We start from the raw sequence: 16437 nt of genomic DNA on the forward strand, positions 1-16437 counted from the left end.
GAACGCCACTATCCTCACTTCAGCTCCAAAGCTGAGTTATCAGCGAGGAGTGAGAACCAGCCTGAAAATTCAAGCCTTCGGCGCCCACCCATGTAGAGAAGAAATGGCCACAGACAGCCCAGCAGCCCCTCCCCACCCCAGCACCTCAGGACTCTCCGTCTCAGTGCTTGGTCTCAGCAGCAGACAAGCCAGCCAGCCCCTCAGCGGCTGGTGGGGGCGCGGGGGACTGCAGCAGGCAAGCCCCACCCTGCCACGGGCGCCCTGCCCCTTGGAGTGTGAGGAGAGCCCACTCCAGGGTGCCCTGAGAGTCAGGGCCCCACCTGCCTCTGGTTCTCACAGGCTCCCTCCCCCCACCAGCCCACACTGACCACGACTTCCTCCTAGCCCCCAGAGAGGCGTGCTGGGCTGGGCCTGGAGGAGCCTGATCACCCGGGGTTCCAAAGAACCCAGGCCCTGAGCACTGTACTGAAATGCGCCCCAAAGTTCACATCCACGCCCAGGACCCAGAACGTGGTGATGCTCCTGGACACAAGGTCGCTGCAGACATGAGGAATTAACCACAGAAGCGGTCACACTGGAGTTCAGTGGGCTCTGAATGCAGCAGGACAGGGCTGCCAGGAGGAGAGGAGAGAGACACAGACACACAGGATCACACGGCCATGTGATGACAGACCCTGACTCGTGCTGCTACAAACCACGATGGCCACGGGCCACAGGCTGTGAGCCTCCACCACAGACAAGACAGACTCACCCCCAGCCCTCCCAGGGAGACGGGCTCTGCTAGAACCATGGTCTCAACCTCATGGCCCCAGACACGGCCAGCCTGTCACACACCAGAGAGGCCAGTGTCAGTGGGGCTCTGGGTCCCTGTGGACCATCATCAACACCATCTCTGCCCCAGGCTGCCTCGGGAAAACCTGACAACAGTCCTCATGCACACGTGATTCCCATCTGTGCTGCTAAATCACATCTCCCGGCACGGGGGTCTCTCCATGTTGTCCCCCTCACAGCCGTCTTCAAAGACCTCTCGCTCAGGGCCCCGGGGGGCATGCCAGCCTCATCTCTAGTCTCATGAGATCAGCCAGAAGGCTCCCGCAGCCTGAGCAGATGCCTATGTGACTCACCAGTAAAGCCCTGAGAACTAGGCTACAGCTCTATCAATTCAATGGGGAAAAGGCAACTGCTCTGTCTTTAGATCCTAAGCCTCACAACAACGTGGCCAATTTCTTTACGTTTACAATAAAGAGCTCCTTTTTGCACAGAGCATGTGAACTGTATGGCTGGTCATCCCAGCTTCTGGGGGCCCGTTAACCCTGGGGAAGCCTGAAGAAGCTGGCATCCTGCATGTTTCTCGCTCAGTAACTTTGCTCCCTCGCTCAAAGAAGTGCTTGTGATTCAAATGCTAATTTTTCTCCCCACCCCTGGAAAAAACCGAGCAAGGAAAATACTTCTGATAATCAGAAAAAAAGAAAAAATGTAAAACCCAGTCTTGTCCACAGTGAGGTGGATGTGGCTGGCGGTGGTGACAGTGGGTTCCTGACCCAGGAGGTGGCTGGCGTGCCCGAAGTCAGAAGAAGTCTGAAAAAGAAACTGCAGGGACTTCCCTGGTGGGCCAGTGGTTAAGACTCCACGCTTCCACTGCAAGGGGCATGGGTTCGCTTCCTGATCGAGGAACTAAAACCCCACATGCCAAGAAGTGTGGCCATAAAATTAAAAAAAGAAAGCTAAGTGTAAGCTAAGTGTACGTGTACGGGGCACCCGCTCCTGACCAGCTCTGACCCAGAGCCGCCCACCCCACCTCTGGGGGTCCCCCGGTGCCCGCCCCCAGCGGGACCAGGGGTGGCACTTACACCGGATGCCGTAGATGGTCAGGGGGTCGAGCTGCTTCTTGCCGTGCTTGCCCTGGCCTGAGAGGTTGGAGACGGCCTGCACCTCGCGGTGGAAGAGGTAGTCCAGCAGCGTGAGCGCCATCTTCTCGGCCGTGCGGCAGTTGGTGCTGATGTGCAGCATGTCGGAGGGGATGATGGCGCAGCGCACCCGCATCTCGGGGTTATTCTCGTCCCCCAGCCACGTGCCGTTGGGGTAGTCCTCTGGAAGACAGAGGGGTCCGGGTGAGCCCCGCGGCCCACAGTGCCCACGCCCCCAGCTTCCTTGAGGGGAGCCTGGGGAGCGAGCGTCTGGAGCTCAGCTCACTCAGGAGGACCTGCCCTCTCGACCTCAGTGAGGCAGCCAGGGACGCTCTCGCGACGGGCAAGAAACCGAAGGAGGAAATGGGGCGGCAGGGCATCAGGGCGGCTGGCACCCACTCCTCCCGGCAGGAGGCAGGAGCCCACCTGTCTGCAAGCCCAGCAGCACCCCGCCAGCTCCGTCAGCAATGAGGGGCGACGCTACACCCTGACAGGGGCCAGTGTCCCCGACACGCCTCCCCCCGTCTGTCACAGCCTCCCGGGAGTTGCAGGATTGACTAAGTGTGTGAAAGGGCTTAACGCTGTCAAACAAACATCAGCTTTAAAAATCCTCATCTTTCAGCCGAAGGAAACTCCACTTAGGAACGCAAATCAAGAGAATGCTTGACGCTGCTCGCACAGTGGCCGTTCCAAGCACTCCTTCTGATCCTCATGTGGAAGCAAGTTGAGCCGCAAGGCGGCCCCTCAAAGTGCCTGCACTTGGGGGCACGGTGACAGGAGGGGGAGTTAAACCTCACAGGGGGACCCAGCTTCCTGCAAAGGATCGCCAGGCCAGGGGCCTTAAAGTCATGTTCCAGCCAGGCTTGTCACTGTTTCAAGATTTCTCATGAAATTTATTTTGAAATGTCCTGATATTTACATTCTGGCCTCTATGCAGAAAAAAAGGCCCCACAAAGGGCAGCCAACCCGCCCAGCTTTGCCACAGGCCTGGAAAAGAGCACAGGCCAAGAGGCCGGCTGTCTGGAACTTGCACGCTCTGCTTTGCTCTGCGAGGGCGGCCTCTCCAGGCCAGGCTCCTGAATCACGCAATTTCCTCGAACACCAGGCAAGGCTCAGCAGCCCCATCATGACAACCATGTCACCCCTGGGCTGGCCAGCCACTAGAGGGGTGAGGGAGGCTGGCTCCTGACATTGGCTAAGGACAGAAAACAGATCACAAGTCTGACTTTTGGAACTCAGAGTAAGAGATGAGTAAGAAGAACCACTTCTCAGGAACAGGCTGGTTTGGAGGCAAAGAGGGGGAGCCAGGAGCAGCTTTCTGCCATCAGCCACCTGTGGCATTTACCTAACCACAGAAAAAGCAAGTGGACACATGATCCAAATGTGATGCGAAGGGACTTCTAGAGGCACTGGCTCAGGCACTGCTGGAATGCCCCAAAGGCACCAGCTCCCAGTGAGTTTATTAACTTACCTACAGAGAGTGGCAACTCTATGCCCGGCACTGGGTCTAATGCTCAAGATCTAAACCCTCAGTGAACCTAGAATGACAGGCTTAACGACACCAGAGTGGAAGGACTTCCCTCCACCTGCAGCCATCCGGCCACGAAGCAAGTAGGGGCAGGACGGGCGAGGGAAGCGGGGAGAGAATTGGAGGGGTCACTGCAGGAAGGCGCCCTGCAGGCTGGTGCAAGGACATCGGGCTGCAGGCTTCAACCCCAACCTCCACACCGCCAAAGACCCTGCAGTTTTTCTCAGGAACAAGTATTATGAATTCTGTGCAGCCAGCTCCTATGTTTAGACAATATTTTTAAAGCAAACACTGGACAAGAGTTCAGTGTCATTTTCCAAACCGTGAGTCAACATCATGTCAAAGTGATGCCACACCTGTGTGTAGAGGAGGCGGGACACCAGGTGGGTCAGAACGGGGCGCTGGCAGGGGTGTTCTGACTCGGCTTCTCCATCACAGACTCCAACTGACACCAGCTTCCCTGGGGGCTGCCTGTACACATACCCCTACTTGGCTGCCCAGAGCCTGTGTGCGCGCCGTGTTCGTCCCTGCTGGACCCGCAGACCAGAGGCTGGGGAAGGGAGGGAACCGGTGCCGAAAGCCCTCAGCGAGAGGTCCTCTGGTGCCCCGGGCCGGTGCTAGGAGCGCCCACCTGTCCAAGCCCTGGACCTGGCCCTGCTGCCATTCTTCCAGACGCCACCCACCAGGAGCCACCAGGCTCCAGTGATGACGGAGGAAACAGGCCGGGGCCACACCACGCTATCCTCCACACACAGAGACACAGGACACAGAGGGCAAGAGGCAGACACTGTCCAGCTGATCTGAGAAGGAGAAACGAGGAAGTGATCTCATCTATGAAACTGAATTCTCAGGAAGGCAAAACACCATGTCCAGTGGATGAACAAGTTTCCAAACCAAAACTAATCCTGGTTTTCTATGTAAACAGTAAGCACCCATCATGCTGCCTGATGGAAACTACCCAGGCTTCACAGATGAGCTCTGGGAACCCTGTGGCAGACTCGAGCATGGGAGAACACGGCAAGGAAGTGACCAAACAGCCACCGTGAGCACAGGCGCGAGGCCGCGAGGACAAATCCTGGACCCACGAGGGCTGTTTCCTTACCCAGCTCCCTGCTGACACGTGGCCCCAGCCCCGGAGGTGGCACATGGGCCGCAGGGCAGTTACCAGCACACTCTGGAGGATGAAAGACGTCACTTCAAGCTCCTACACGAATAGAGGACACAGCACCCTCCACGTTCCCTGGCCCAGATGCTCTGTCCTCACCCGGGGCACCGGTCACAACTGTCGACACAGCCCTGTCTCACCTCTGGCCCGACACGGGGGCCAGAGCCTAGCCTGACAGTGACAATGAACCGTGCCTTTTAAATGTAAAATAAGATGGAGCACCTGCCCACATAAATATTTGAGAAATCTGCCTTTTGACAATTCAAAAAGAATATATTTATTTTGCTAAAATAGCTTGGTCCAGTTTTGGCAGCTGAAACAATAGATTCTAGTAGCTCTATTTAAAAACTACCAGTTGGATTTTAAGAAAAATAAACTTGCTTTCTACTCCAATCATTTAAATCTTTAATTAAATTAACTGACACTTCTGAAAAACCTATTTGAAGAAAACCCTTCAGCCAGTAACTTGAACTTTCTAACCACTCAAATAGCTCAGAATACAAATATGTGTTTCGAGGCTCTATTTTAGTTCCAGGAAAATGAAATGAGGAGAAAGCAATGAATTAAAGAGGATGACTGCATTCTCAAGGGTGTCGAGCCGAAGCAGAGAAAGCAGCCAGCTGTGTCCCCACCTCCCCACCCGCTGACGTGCACACATACATGTGTATATACACGCATACACATGTGTACATCATGTGAATACAAAGGCCCACCTCCTGAGCTGGTGGCACACACCCCGACACGTCAGCCAACACCAGGGAGACGTGACTCCAAGCTGCCCGGCTGTCCCTGGACCGAGGAGTGTGCACCCCTGCATCCCTCTTCTTCAAGTGCAAAGCTGATCATGTAGGGTGGACAGGATGGTCTCTAACCTGTGCCTCCTGCAAGCCAGGACTTCACATGCATTACTGCAACTCAGGGACTCTGAGAAAATGCCCCACGAGGCGTCACCCCGCCTCCAAAGCAAAGGGCAACCCCCGAATCCATGGACTGTGACCTGCACACCCTGCCCATGCCTCATGCAGGCTGGGAGGCCACCAACCACTCCAGATGCCATCTCCCAGCCAAACCCAGCCCATCACCCGAACTCTCTCCAAATATGCCAGGGGCTCACCCATGGGGTCCCAGAAGCCTCTAAGTCCTGTCCAAGTGGCTGTGATGGACGGAAAGGTCCCCCAGATACCCTGGGCTCCAGTCCCCCTCAACCCTCACTGATGACTGGCTCAAATCTCTGCAGCCACAAAAGGGGACTGGGGACACATTTCAGTCTCCAGTTAAAGGATGGTGAACAAGCTGAGAGAGGGCAACCTTCCCCATTCACTACAGGCTTTGGGGTGCATGGGTGACCATGCAGGAGCTGAGGAAGGTCACGGGAGGTCAGGTCCTCAAGGCAGGCCTCTAGCCTCTCCAGGCCAGCCTCAGAGGACACCCTGTGTCATGAGTGGGTGCTGGGCTGCACTTCCACCAGGCTTTCAGACAGGCTGCCCCAGCTGCTCGTGAATTTCTCTGCGTGTGACATGTAGGCTGTGGGGGTACCGAGGGGCCTGGGAAGGGGCTCAGAGAGGTTTCCAGAATCTGCTTCATGGGCTGCCTCCCAGCACAACCACATACTACCCTTCGTATCCTATGCCAACCCGAGTCCTTCTGAGTGAAGGTATTACACCTTTCTTCAAGGCTCCCGAACCACCTGCTCCTTCCAGGCTCCACTTCCCTGCCACAACCCTGCCCCAGCATACCCCAGGAAGGTGCATAAAATCATTTCACTGACTTGGGGCTTTGCGACATGCACAGGCTGATTTCTGACAATAATTCAGTTTTCATTAAGGTACTTCTCTACTGAAAGCAAGTTCCAAATATCTTATATGCAGGATCAGTCCAGCTCTGTAAGAATTATCAAATGCATAAACAGAAAGAATTAAAACTCGTCATTAAGAATCTAATGAAATCCCTTCATTAATGAAGAGATCCCATTTTCAGTCCATGCTGGCTAGTCTGTTTCCTCAACTCAGCTCACCAGCTTAGTCGCTGAACTAAGAGACCAAAACCTGTACACATACTGTCAGTACTTAACCAAAGACAGGAGTGAACTACGACCTCTCTCTGCCAGGGGCGGGGTGGAGGGCAGGAGCTAAGGAGTAAGCCTACGGCTCACCGCCCCTCTCCCAGCTAGCACTTCCCTCTGATTCAAATGGAGCCGGTGCTGTGGCAGCCCAAAGTGCCAAATTAAGACACAGTAAACCCCTGACACCTCCAGATCTATCAGGGAACAGCACGGCATGCCAACCCACGCAGACCATGTGGGATTTCTAAGAAATAACCATTCTGAAAATCCGTGGTTCTCTGCAGTGAGGCACAGAAGTACTCTGGTAAGAAGATCAGAGCATGTGTCCAGTGCAGCCCTGGGCTCTTATCAGAAGGAAGAGGACTCTGGCCCCTCAGTGCCTACGAGCTAATGCCACTTCTCCGATAGGCACTCCCCAGGCCTGGCGGGTCAGTCCAGGGAGGGTGTGTCAGGGAAACAGCTAATCCCCCGCTCAGAGCATCCGAATCGCTCGGGATGTTGACCAGACAGCCTGTGGCAGCTCCACAGGACTCGTCCTCACGTTAGCTCCTCTCCCTGCGTCCTCGTGCACAGCAGCCACTTAGGTGCATGCGCCATCTCTGCTCCATCTTCACAAACCCCAGGCTAACTGAGGACACTCAACCCAACACTCAGGACGCTGGAACTGCGGGGGGACCTTCCGGAGAACAGGGGTAACCTCCTACTCAGACCCCTAGAAAACCTGTACTTTTTCCCTATAGATGTTAATACTAAGAAGCTCAAACTGTGATTCCTTTATGTACATTCACATCTGACTCAGTCTGTAGCTTCCCCCACTGAAATATATTTCACATTAATCATACCACATTAATAATAGACAACATCTGTTTTTATGATAATCCCAGACTCCCCCAACTGACCCCATGTCATGTTTGGAGCTGATGCCATTAAACCAAACAAATTAGGTCTAAAGTAAGTAGCCAGATCTAGGGAGGTTATTTACCCAAAACCCACATGGATGAAGAATAAGAACTTTCTCTGTAACTGTTGCCAAGTGTAATTTTCATTCGCTTTCCACCAGGATGAAGTCAGGAGCACCTCTCTTCCTCACACCTAATGAGCCAGAGACTAGTGCCCCTGACCCAGCGACTCCACTCCCAGGTATCAGCCCCAGAAAAATGAAAACACACACAGAACCCTGCACACAGACGTGCAAAACAGCACTGCTCACGACACTCAGAAAGTGGGCACAGCCCCGGTGTCCATCGATGAGTGATGGACAAACAGCACGTGTCTCCATGATGGGCCGTCACCCGGCCAGAAAGAAGAATGAAGCATTCGTGCAGGCCACAGGAGGGCGCTACTGCTTCCCTCAGGTGAAACCTGCACGACCAGCAACCTGCACGACCAGCAGGAAGCCGGTCAGAGGCCGAGGGATGGGGGACCGGGCAAGGGGTCCTGCCCTGGGGTCTCTCTGGGGAAAACACCCTGGACTCAGACAGTGGTGCTGTGCATGCTGTGAACAGACTAAAGCCTGCCAGCACGTCTGCTTTAAGATGGTCGGTTTCATGGAATGGAAAGCTTTTCCCTGTGCCCACTCTGACATCTCAATCCTGCAACTTGTGTTAGAGTTGAAAAGAACTTTGTTTTCAACATTTTAATGTGGTAACAAGTCTTTCAAAAGAGACAATCTTTGTCCGTAGAAAAATCTACACTTTTAGGAAAAAATCAACAACTTGGACAGAGGAGCAGAAACACCCCACCAGCCCTCCCTAGTTAACAAACTACAAGCTTGAGAACTTGGTGACACGATGCTACGTCTGCCGAGTAATCACATCTTTCTTTCCAGGCGCTGTCGTAAGGCCTGTTTGGGAAACGTTAACTCAACCTTCGAGAGCAGGACAGAGCTGCCAGGAGGCAGGAACTCTCTGGAGCACAAGCCAGGCCACCTCCCAGACCCAGGGCCAGGTTGAGAGTGGACCCCAGACCCCACAGGAGAGAGGACGGTCCCCCTACATCACATTGGGCAGGGGCGGCACAGCCCCCAGCACGGCCTCAACCTGGACACGCAGTCCCTCTGAATGGAACCCTGACCCTCATCAGAGACAAAGGACAGAGCTGTGGTCAGACAAGTGAGCCGATCGCCAGCTATCAAGTCACAACTGCCCATCACCAGAACCAGATTCAGCTAGTGAAACTGACTGAAAACGATTTTGTAAATCAGTATTAACATGGAGAGATTCCTACCATGCAGTGGGGAGAAGCAAGTTACAGGATGGTAAATAGAGTATGTGATTTATAGAGCTCTCTGGACCAGAAATGTTTCCAGTTATTCTCACTTCGTCATTTTTATATTTTATCATCTTTCAAAAGCAATAAATATATATTACTTTTCTAAACAATGGGGGAAAAAACCTGAGCCCTGTGGGGATTTCACTCTCCATCTGGTCAGAAATTCACACATCACTGCCAGTCATCCCCCTCCGTGGTCACGAGTGAACAGTCCGTGTGTCGCAGGCCCTGCGGCTCCAGCCCGTTCAAGGGCCCTGCGGCTCCAGCTGTTCAAGGGCCACTGCACACCCGTTACCTCACGTGTGGAGAGGACGCACCTTCCGAGTTCAGGGTGATGAGGGTGACGTTATTGCCGATGTTCTGGCTTCCTGACTGCCCACAGTTGGAGACGGAGTCGCTGGCCTCGGACCCGCTCTCTCCATCCTCGTTGTGGCTGTCCTCCTGACCTGGCACCTTCACCACGATGGTGTTTTGCCGACGCCCGGGCACCGCGCTGCGCGGAAACAGAGACACCAGCAGCGTGGTGAGAGAAGCACGGCAGCACGTGGAGACAGTTCCGCACGCACGCTCCCCCGCACGCCTCGGAGAGACGTACCCCGGCACGCGCACCGAGCCACCAGCCTTCCCGCAGCTCTTTCTGCTCACGTTAACAGCAGGAAGCAGTCTGCGGCTCCAAGAAACTGCACGAAACTCGAAACGTTTTAAGGAAGTGAAATCACAACAGGCTGTGACTCGAGGCCGAGCACACGGCCTCCCGTCACAGAGGGCACCCTGCACAGCACTGCCGTCCGGGTCACAGCGACTTCTTGGAAAGCGTCTACAGACTCAGATGACAGCCTCAAACTGCTCCGTCCCGGGACATTCTGAACAAGACGTCCCGGGAGGATGCAGCTCTCGCTCCCAACGGTCTCCCGCTGACAGAAGCTGCTCGAGTGGGCTAACAAAGCCAGTCAAGAGCCTCCTGGGGGACCCTCTCACCACCACAAGGGACCCTGATACGGAACAGTGAGACACCACCAGGAAACCAGACCACCACAGCTCCAAAACGTGCTCAAAATAAAAAAAAAATTTATCTGGAGACACGTGACCCTTCGACTTCCTTTAAGAGACTGCTGCACCCAGAGAGGGGAAGCAGTGGGATGTCCCTGCTCGAGGGGGCTCCATCCCGGGGAAGGGGGTCCATCCCAGGGCTGGACCTCACTAAATGCTCCCAACCTGCCATGACCGCCACCCTCGCCAGGCCCGTCTCATGGGCTGCCTGCTCCGTGGCCTTGGCCCCGTGTCTGCACCCACCTCCCTTGGCCAGGCTCCTGGGGGCCTGGGCCACAAGGAAGAAGCAGGACTGCTGCAGGAGGGCCTGAGAGACTCGCTGGGAAGCAGCGTGGCGGGGCCAACGCCACGGGGAGGGGGGGCCCGTACCTGAGGGGCAAAGATGCCCGCCACGCACCCTCGCCTCAGCTTCAGGTTACAGCCGAAGCGTCTCCAGAGAGAAAGGAGTGGAGAAGGCACCACCTCTAAATGCCTCCACCACTTTGCCAATGAGACGGGGTGTCCGCCGACCCGACATGCTCGGACAGACAGACAGACAAATGGGAGTGAGGTGAGAGGACAGGGTGCGCGGACCACAGTGAGCACACAGGGCCCGACGACACGAGCGACCCGGACGCCGCCCTGTCCCCGGGGCCCGGCGGTGGTGGTGAGAGGTGGGGGTCGTGCTACTGACTTGCTAATGACATTTTCCAGGGGCTCCGGTGCCCTGCCGCTCAGGGGGTCTTCCATCTTGGCTACAACGGCGTTCTGCCGATCACTGTTGAGAATTACTGTAGTCTGGGGGACGACGCTAGGGAACAAAAGAATCACAGAGAAAAGAAGACCTTAACACAACAGCGTTCATGGTGAGAGCAGAGTCATCAACAGTCAACGTCCCTGCCCTGCTCCGAGCAGGGGAGGCCCAACAGGGCCCCCCGACGTACATGAGCAACACCGGCAGAGGGCCAGCTGGGGCAGTGGGGGGCTTCTTGACAGAGTCTAAGCCTGCTCCTTGTTGGTACCGGCAGGAGAAGTGGCTTAGGAATGTTCACATCTTTACGGAGAAGAGATGGGTGTCACAGCTGTCACTCGACAGTCAGGGAATTCCCTTCTGAAACCTAGGCTTTCGGTCCCTTGCCAGGTGAGAGTGCTGTGCGCAAAGGGGCAAACCTTTGAGGCAGGGGCCGGGGGTGACTGCACAGCACTGACCGCTGGGTTCTGCCAGGCCAGTGCAGGACCCACAGCCCAAGGCCGGAGGCTGTGCTTTGAAGAAAATCATGCTCAAAGAACTGTGCCCTGACAGGGGCTGTTTCTCGGGGGAAATGTGTGTTTAAACATGTGGGAGACACAGTCATCGAGACTTCTTGCTCCTGAGACCTCCAATCCTCGGCACGCCTTGTGCAGAAAGAACAGGTGGTTGGGATGCACAGCTATGTCACCCAGGAAGAACGTCATCCCTAGACCTCACCCCCCAAAAATCAGCGCTGGGAAGACCCTGTTTTTACAGGCGGAGCACTCACATACCCAAAAGCACCCATGAGAACCCCACCCCCCCATCCCAGCCACACACTGTCAACACCCCCAAAATCAGAAGCACAAATGGTACCATTTCCTGCCATTTGACACAGTGAATCATAGGACCATGGGGTGTTCTCCTAAAATAAAAACACAGTCACTGCATTCCACTCACAGCCATTATCATCTTCTTAGTTATTCTACTCAATTGTCAGTGACACCGGAGGTAACCCCCCAGGCCCTGACAACCCACCCACAGGTCCGCATCACAGGTGTCCAGGTACTGAGGTGACATGTATGGGCTCCTATGTGATGGCCTCAGCGACTCGTGTCAAAACAGGAGACGGTATTTTCCCAAGTGTGTTCCCAGAAGGCTGGTGTCACCCAGGTCCCCACACAGAGACATTCATCCCCTCACCCCAGTGGCGTGTGAGCCCTTTCACGGGCTGAGAGGTAAGCCACAAACAACAGGTTAAAACGGGTTCACACCAATGTCTGGTAGAGTCGCTGACTAAACGGGCCTCTGCTTCCCACAGGACCTCAAGGTGGAGAGAACGCTGGTCTGAGGCAACCACTTCAAGCTGGAGCAAAGCCAGCCCAGGGGGCACCTGGCTCCGTAGGTGTGCAGGGCCCTCAGTGACTCAACTCCCTGAGGCCCTCCTTCCAGAAGGTACGACGTCCTAAAGATGACCCCTGGGACAGCACCTCTGGCCAACGTGGTTGCTCACTTTCACAAAGCCTCCCCTCAACCACACCAAGGAGCCCCGTCCACCCAGACGTGAGATAGGAGGTGCCCTGCGGGGGTCCCTCCTCACCACCTGCCTTCCACGAAGCGCACGTGAAACCACGACTGCCGGTTTCAGCGCCCAGAGCTGCACATAACCTGCAGTGATGGGCTGCCGAGGCCACTGGCACGCGGGGGAGGCGGTGAGGAGCCTCCACCCCCACACCCTGACCTACACAAAGCTTCTCAGGACTCAGAGCTGTCAAACCTGAAGACAGAAACAGAAGCGCTGAGCCCTGCTTCATTTTAAGTGATGGATCACTCAAGCCAGCCAGAGATTCAGGAAGTAACTCACACTAAAGCCCCATCCATCTCGGGGCGGGAGGGGGGTGGGTAGGGGGGGTACATTCACAATACTGCATTGTTAAGAGTTAGTTGTAAACTAGTAGTAATTTGCATGGTTTTCCTCAACTGCGAACTAATAACTAGAGAGAGTTCTCAATCCAGAAGAGATTAAAATTAAAAAAAAAAACCTTCAGGCCTTATGGTTACAAGAAATACAATTTTCAGCTTCAAGTTCTATCTGTATTTCCGTTACTAAGGCGTGTAACAACCTGGTTCACAGGATAAAATTTTGTGAAGCAAATGAAATGGGAATGAAAGTCCAAAAAAGCAAAAGGGACGATGTAAAATGTGACTGTCTAAAGCTTATTCATGGGATTTTTTTTAAGGATGACTGTATTTGGATTATAACGGAAACACTTAAGAAAGCAATGAATCAGTCTGCTCTTAAATATCAGCATTAACGTGCCGGACAATATACCCTTTCCACTAATGGAGTTATGTCAGCCTCAAACCGTACAAAATAACACTCTGGGTTCAGAAGCTATGCAACACCCACATGACACCAAGGAGGAGGCAGTAGCTATCCTGAGCAGCAAGTGTCACTGCACGTGAGCATCCTGCCGAGGCGCAGTCACAGCCCCAGGGACCAAGCCAGACACAACCTGGGGGCTAATGGGAAGGGGGCTGAGAGCTGATTCAAAGGCCCAGCTTATTGGCATTAAATAATCAAGGAACAGATCATCCTGGGTGGGCCTGCCCTGATCAGGAGAGATCTGTAAAAGAAGTTCAGGCTTTCCCTGGTCTTGGAGAGGCCAAACAGCTCCTGCCTGCGGAGTCCCTGCTGGAGATGAACCCCCTCCCCGTCCTCCTGCCCCACAGACTGCACGCACACGTGCCTGGCCACCCCCATGGCTGTGTCAGCCAATGCCATGTAGGGCGTAAGCCTGGGCCCGAGTGTATGCCTGGGGCACGCACGCTTGTTCAACCTTTCACCCAGACAGGGGCTCTCGGGGTGTCTGTGGGCTTTGGTTATTACACATAAAGTTGCCATGGACACTTGTGTGGAGGTTCTGTGTGAACCTAAGTTTCCACTTCTCTGGGCTAAGTGCCCGAGGATGTGCTTGCTGGGCCACATGGTGAGGACAGGTTAGCTTGGAGGAACACCCCCCCCACCGCTGCCCTGCAGCAGAGTGGTGGCCCCGTCCACCCGCCCACAGCGGCGGTGGGAGGCCCAGGGGCGCCACACTCGCTGGCGTCGGGAGGGTCCCTGGGGAGCTCTGCGGTCTCCTCGCCACGTTTCCCTGCTGGCTGACGCTGCTCAGTGGCTCTCCATGTGCTTACTCACCATCCACACCTCCTCTCTAGTGAGATGCCGGTTTCTGCTTTTTGCCCAACTGTCCAACTGGATTGGCTGGCTTTTCACTGTTGAGTTTCGAGAGGTCTTTACCCTGGACATTCCACTAATTTTTTATCAGATGCGTGGTTTAAAAATAGCTTCTCCTAATCGGTAGCCTGTCTTTTCAGCTCCCAACAGGTCCTTCATGGAACATAAACTTTTAATCTTGATCACATCTAATTTATCTTCTTTTTTTCATGGATGGTTCTTTTGGTATGAAGTCTCAAAAGTTCCCTGCCTAGCCCTAGGTCTCAAAGGTTTTCTCCTGTCTTTATCCCAAAATTCTGGAGCTTTACATTTTACCTTGAAAGCTGTAATCCACTCTGAATTAATTTTTTTTCAAGGTGAGGTTTCCACCAAGGTACATTTCTTTCATCTTTCCCGTGGACGCCAACTGCTCCAATACCATTTATTCAAAAAGCTGTCCTTCCTCCATCAAACTGCTTATGCAGCTTTGTCAAAATCTAGCTGGCATGTTTGTGTTGGTCTAACTCTGGGCTCTCAAGTCAGTTTCATTGATCAATTTATCTACCCCTGGGTTATTCTGGTTTTAAAGCTTTACGTGTTCAATTCATTCCCTCACAGTCTTAAACCATTACTACATCTTTACCTAGAACTGTATGTCTTCTTTTAAAGTTCCTGTTAAATGAAAACTTAACCAAGTGGGAAATGGCTAGACCCAGAGACCACCCTGATTGTTTTAATTCTAAGATTAGGCTAATTTGCAAGCTGGACATTCTCACCCAGTTTTAAGATTACGCTAGTTACTAGTTGAGTACTCTTGCCTAAGTATACTCTCATTCATCCCACAGCATGTGACGGAGGGCCGCCACCCTGCCGGAGAGTGACTGTGAGTGCAGGACCCCCACTGCTCTTCAGGGCATTCACAGGAGGGCTGCTCCCCATGGGTAGGAGTGGCCCAGAACCCCGCCTGAAAGGAGGCCCCACCCTCACCCTTGATGGGCAGCAGGCACTGCAGTACCTTCCCTGCACAGAGAGGCAGACATCCAGTCCACGGCCACACGGTTACTCAGTGGTAAAGTCAGGTTCGAGTCCAAGTCCTTGAGCAGCAGAGCCAACCTTCCTGACCAAAGTCTGTGAGCCGGATCTGTACCCCACAACTCCCTGAACCTCAGATTCTTGTTTTTTTAACAACTTCTCTGGGTGACTCGGATGGGTGCGCAGGTTTCACACAACACCAAGCACAGCAGCGCTGGTCCTGCTGCGGCCGCCTGGGCCTCCCCCACAGCCTCTGTGCTGTGCGTCTGCTCTGTTCAGTGTCGTATCCCAGCGCTCAGAGGATGCCCAGGATACCGGCAGTCCTGTGTGGTCGAGGAGCAGCCTCAGATCCCGGTGGTGTTCCCAGGCTCGTGCAGCTGGTCTGCACGGTGACAAGAACAGAGCAGGCGTCCAGAGACACAAGGCCTGCGGCACAGGCCAGGACGCCGCCCTCACTCAGGGCAGCCTGCTTCCTGAGCTGGCGCCTCAGCAAGCGCGAGGCTGGCTGACGCTGGACGCTCGCAGAACGACGAGCATTAATACTAGTGACTTCTCGCCTCCCGGGTTACCCCTCATAGCAACCCTCCCTTATGATTTTTATTCCCCTTTACTGTTGAAGAAATTGATGTTTAAAAAGGGTAGAACCTGCCTGAGGTCTCACCACTCATAGGCAATGGAGCCTGGATTCAAAACCGAGAATCTCTCATGTCCTTTGCCACTTGCTGGTGGAGAAGAGAAATAATCCTATTTCAATGACTGCTACCACTCACCTTGCAATACTGGGGATTTTAATCACTTTGTTTTGATGGATTTGAAACCAAATGTCTTCAGCTTTCAGAGGTGTACTGGCAAGCATTTTCCAATTACACTTACAAAGTGGCCCCCAACTTTCCCTCAGTGTCAGGACACTGCTTTGCAAGCAGGTCAGAAGGTCCTGAGCTGCTGTCCTAAAACAACTCGTCAGTCCCACCAAGTGACCACTGTTTGAATGGATACTGGCCGCCATCAGTGGACAAGCAGCCATGGGCATGGCTGGGGTTGGCGGTCAGGGGTTAAACCCACCAGCGTTCCTTAGGCTCCTAGAACGGGGTTCCTGGGAAGATCAGGTCTATGTGAGCAGCACAGTCGCCCCTTATTTCCAGTCTCCAGGGAGCAAGGAGAAAGTAGGCAGGCCCTGACCATGCGTTCTCCAAGCAAACACCCGGGAGAGGAGTTCAGCTGCTATCCACAGCAGATGCTCTAGGGTGGGGCTGAGTCCCAGGACAGGAGGCTGTGCTTGAGTGTCCACAACTGTGCCTCCACACAGGCCGAGGGCACTGCCGTCTGGGCAGAAGCTTCAAACCTCCCACAGACAAGCTAGGTAACTTCAGTGTCCAAAGGCCGAGTCCTCCAGAGAGTTCTCACCACATAGGCCTGGGGAGGCCAGGCTGCGGTGTCTACCTCAAACCCCATCCCCTACCTTCAGGACCGAAACCACACTCGGCACCAAGGGTCAC

General features: G+C 54.3%; 1 protein-coding gene across 7 annotated transcripts in view; it reads right to left on the reverse strand.

The window, feature by feature from the left end:
* Nucleotides 1–16437, reverse strand: part of BANP (BTG3 associated nuclear protein) — a 69283-nt gene that overhangs the window by 22944 nt on the left and 29902 nt on the right. For 4 of the 7 annotated variants that reach the window (XM_070388575.1, XM_070388574.1, XM_070388577.1 and 1 more), the window contains exons 5-7: nt 10657–10773; nt 9251–9426; nt 1851–2090 (exon numbers count right to left, since the gene is read on the reverse strand). In XM_070388575.1, the coding sequence (XP_070244676.1) occupies nt 1851–2090; nt 9251–9426; nt 10657–10773 (533 nt within the window). The remainder of the gene's footprint in view (nt 1–1850; nt 2091–9250; nt 9427–10656; nt 10774–16437) is intronic. The other 3 variants (XM_070388579.1, XM_070388578.1, XM_070388580.1) reach the window with 1 other exon arrangement.

The sequence above is a fragment of the Bos mutus genome, chromosome 18, assembly GCF_027580195.1.
Source record: "Bos mutus isolate GX-2022 chromosome 18, NWIPB_WYAK_1.1, whole genome shotgun sequence".
Classification (NCBI taxonomy): domain Eukaryota; kingdom Metazoa; phylum Chordata; class Mammalia; order Artiodactyla; family Bovidae; genus Bos; species Bos mutus.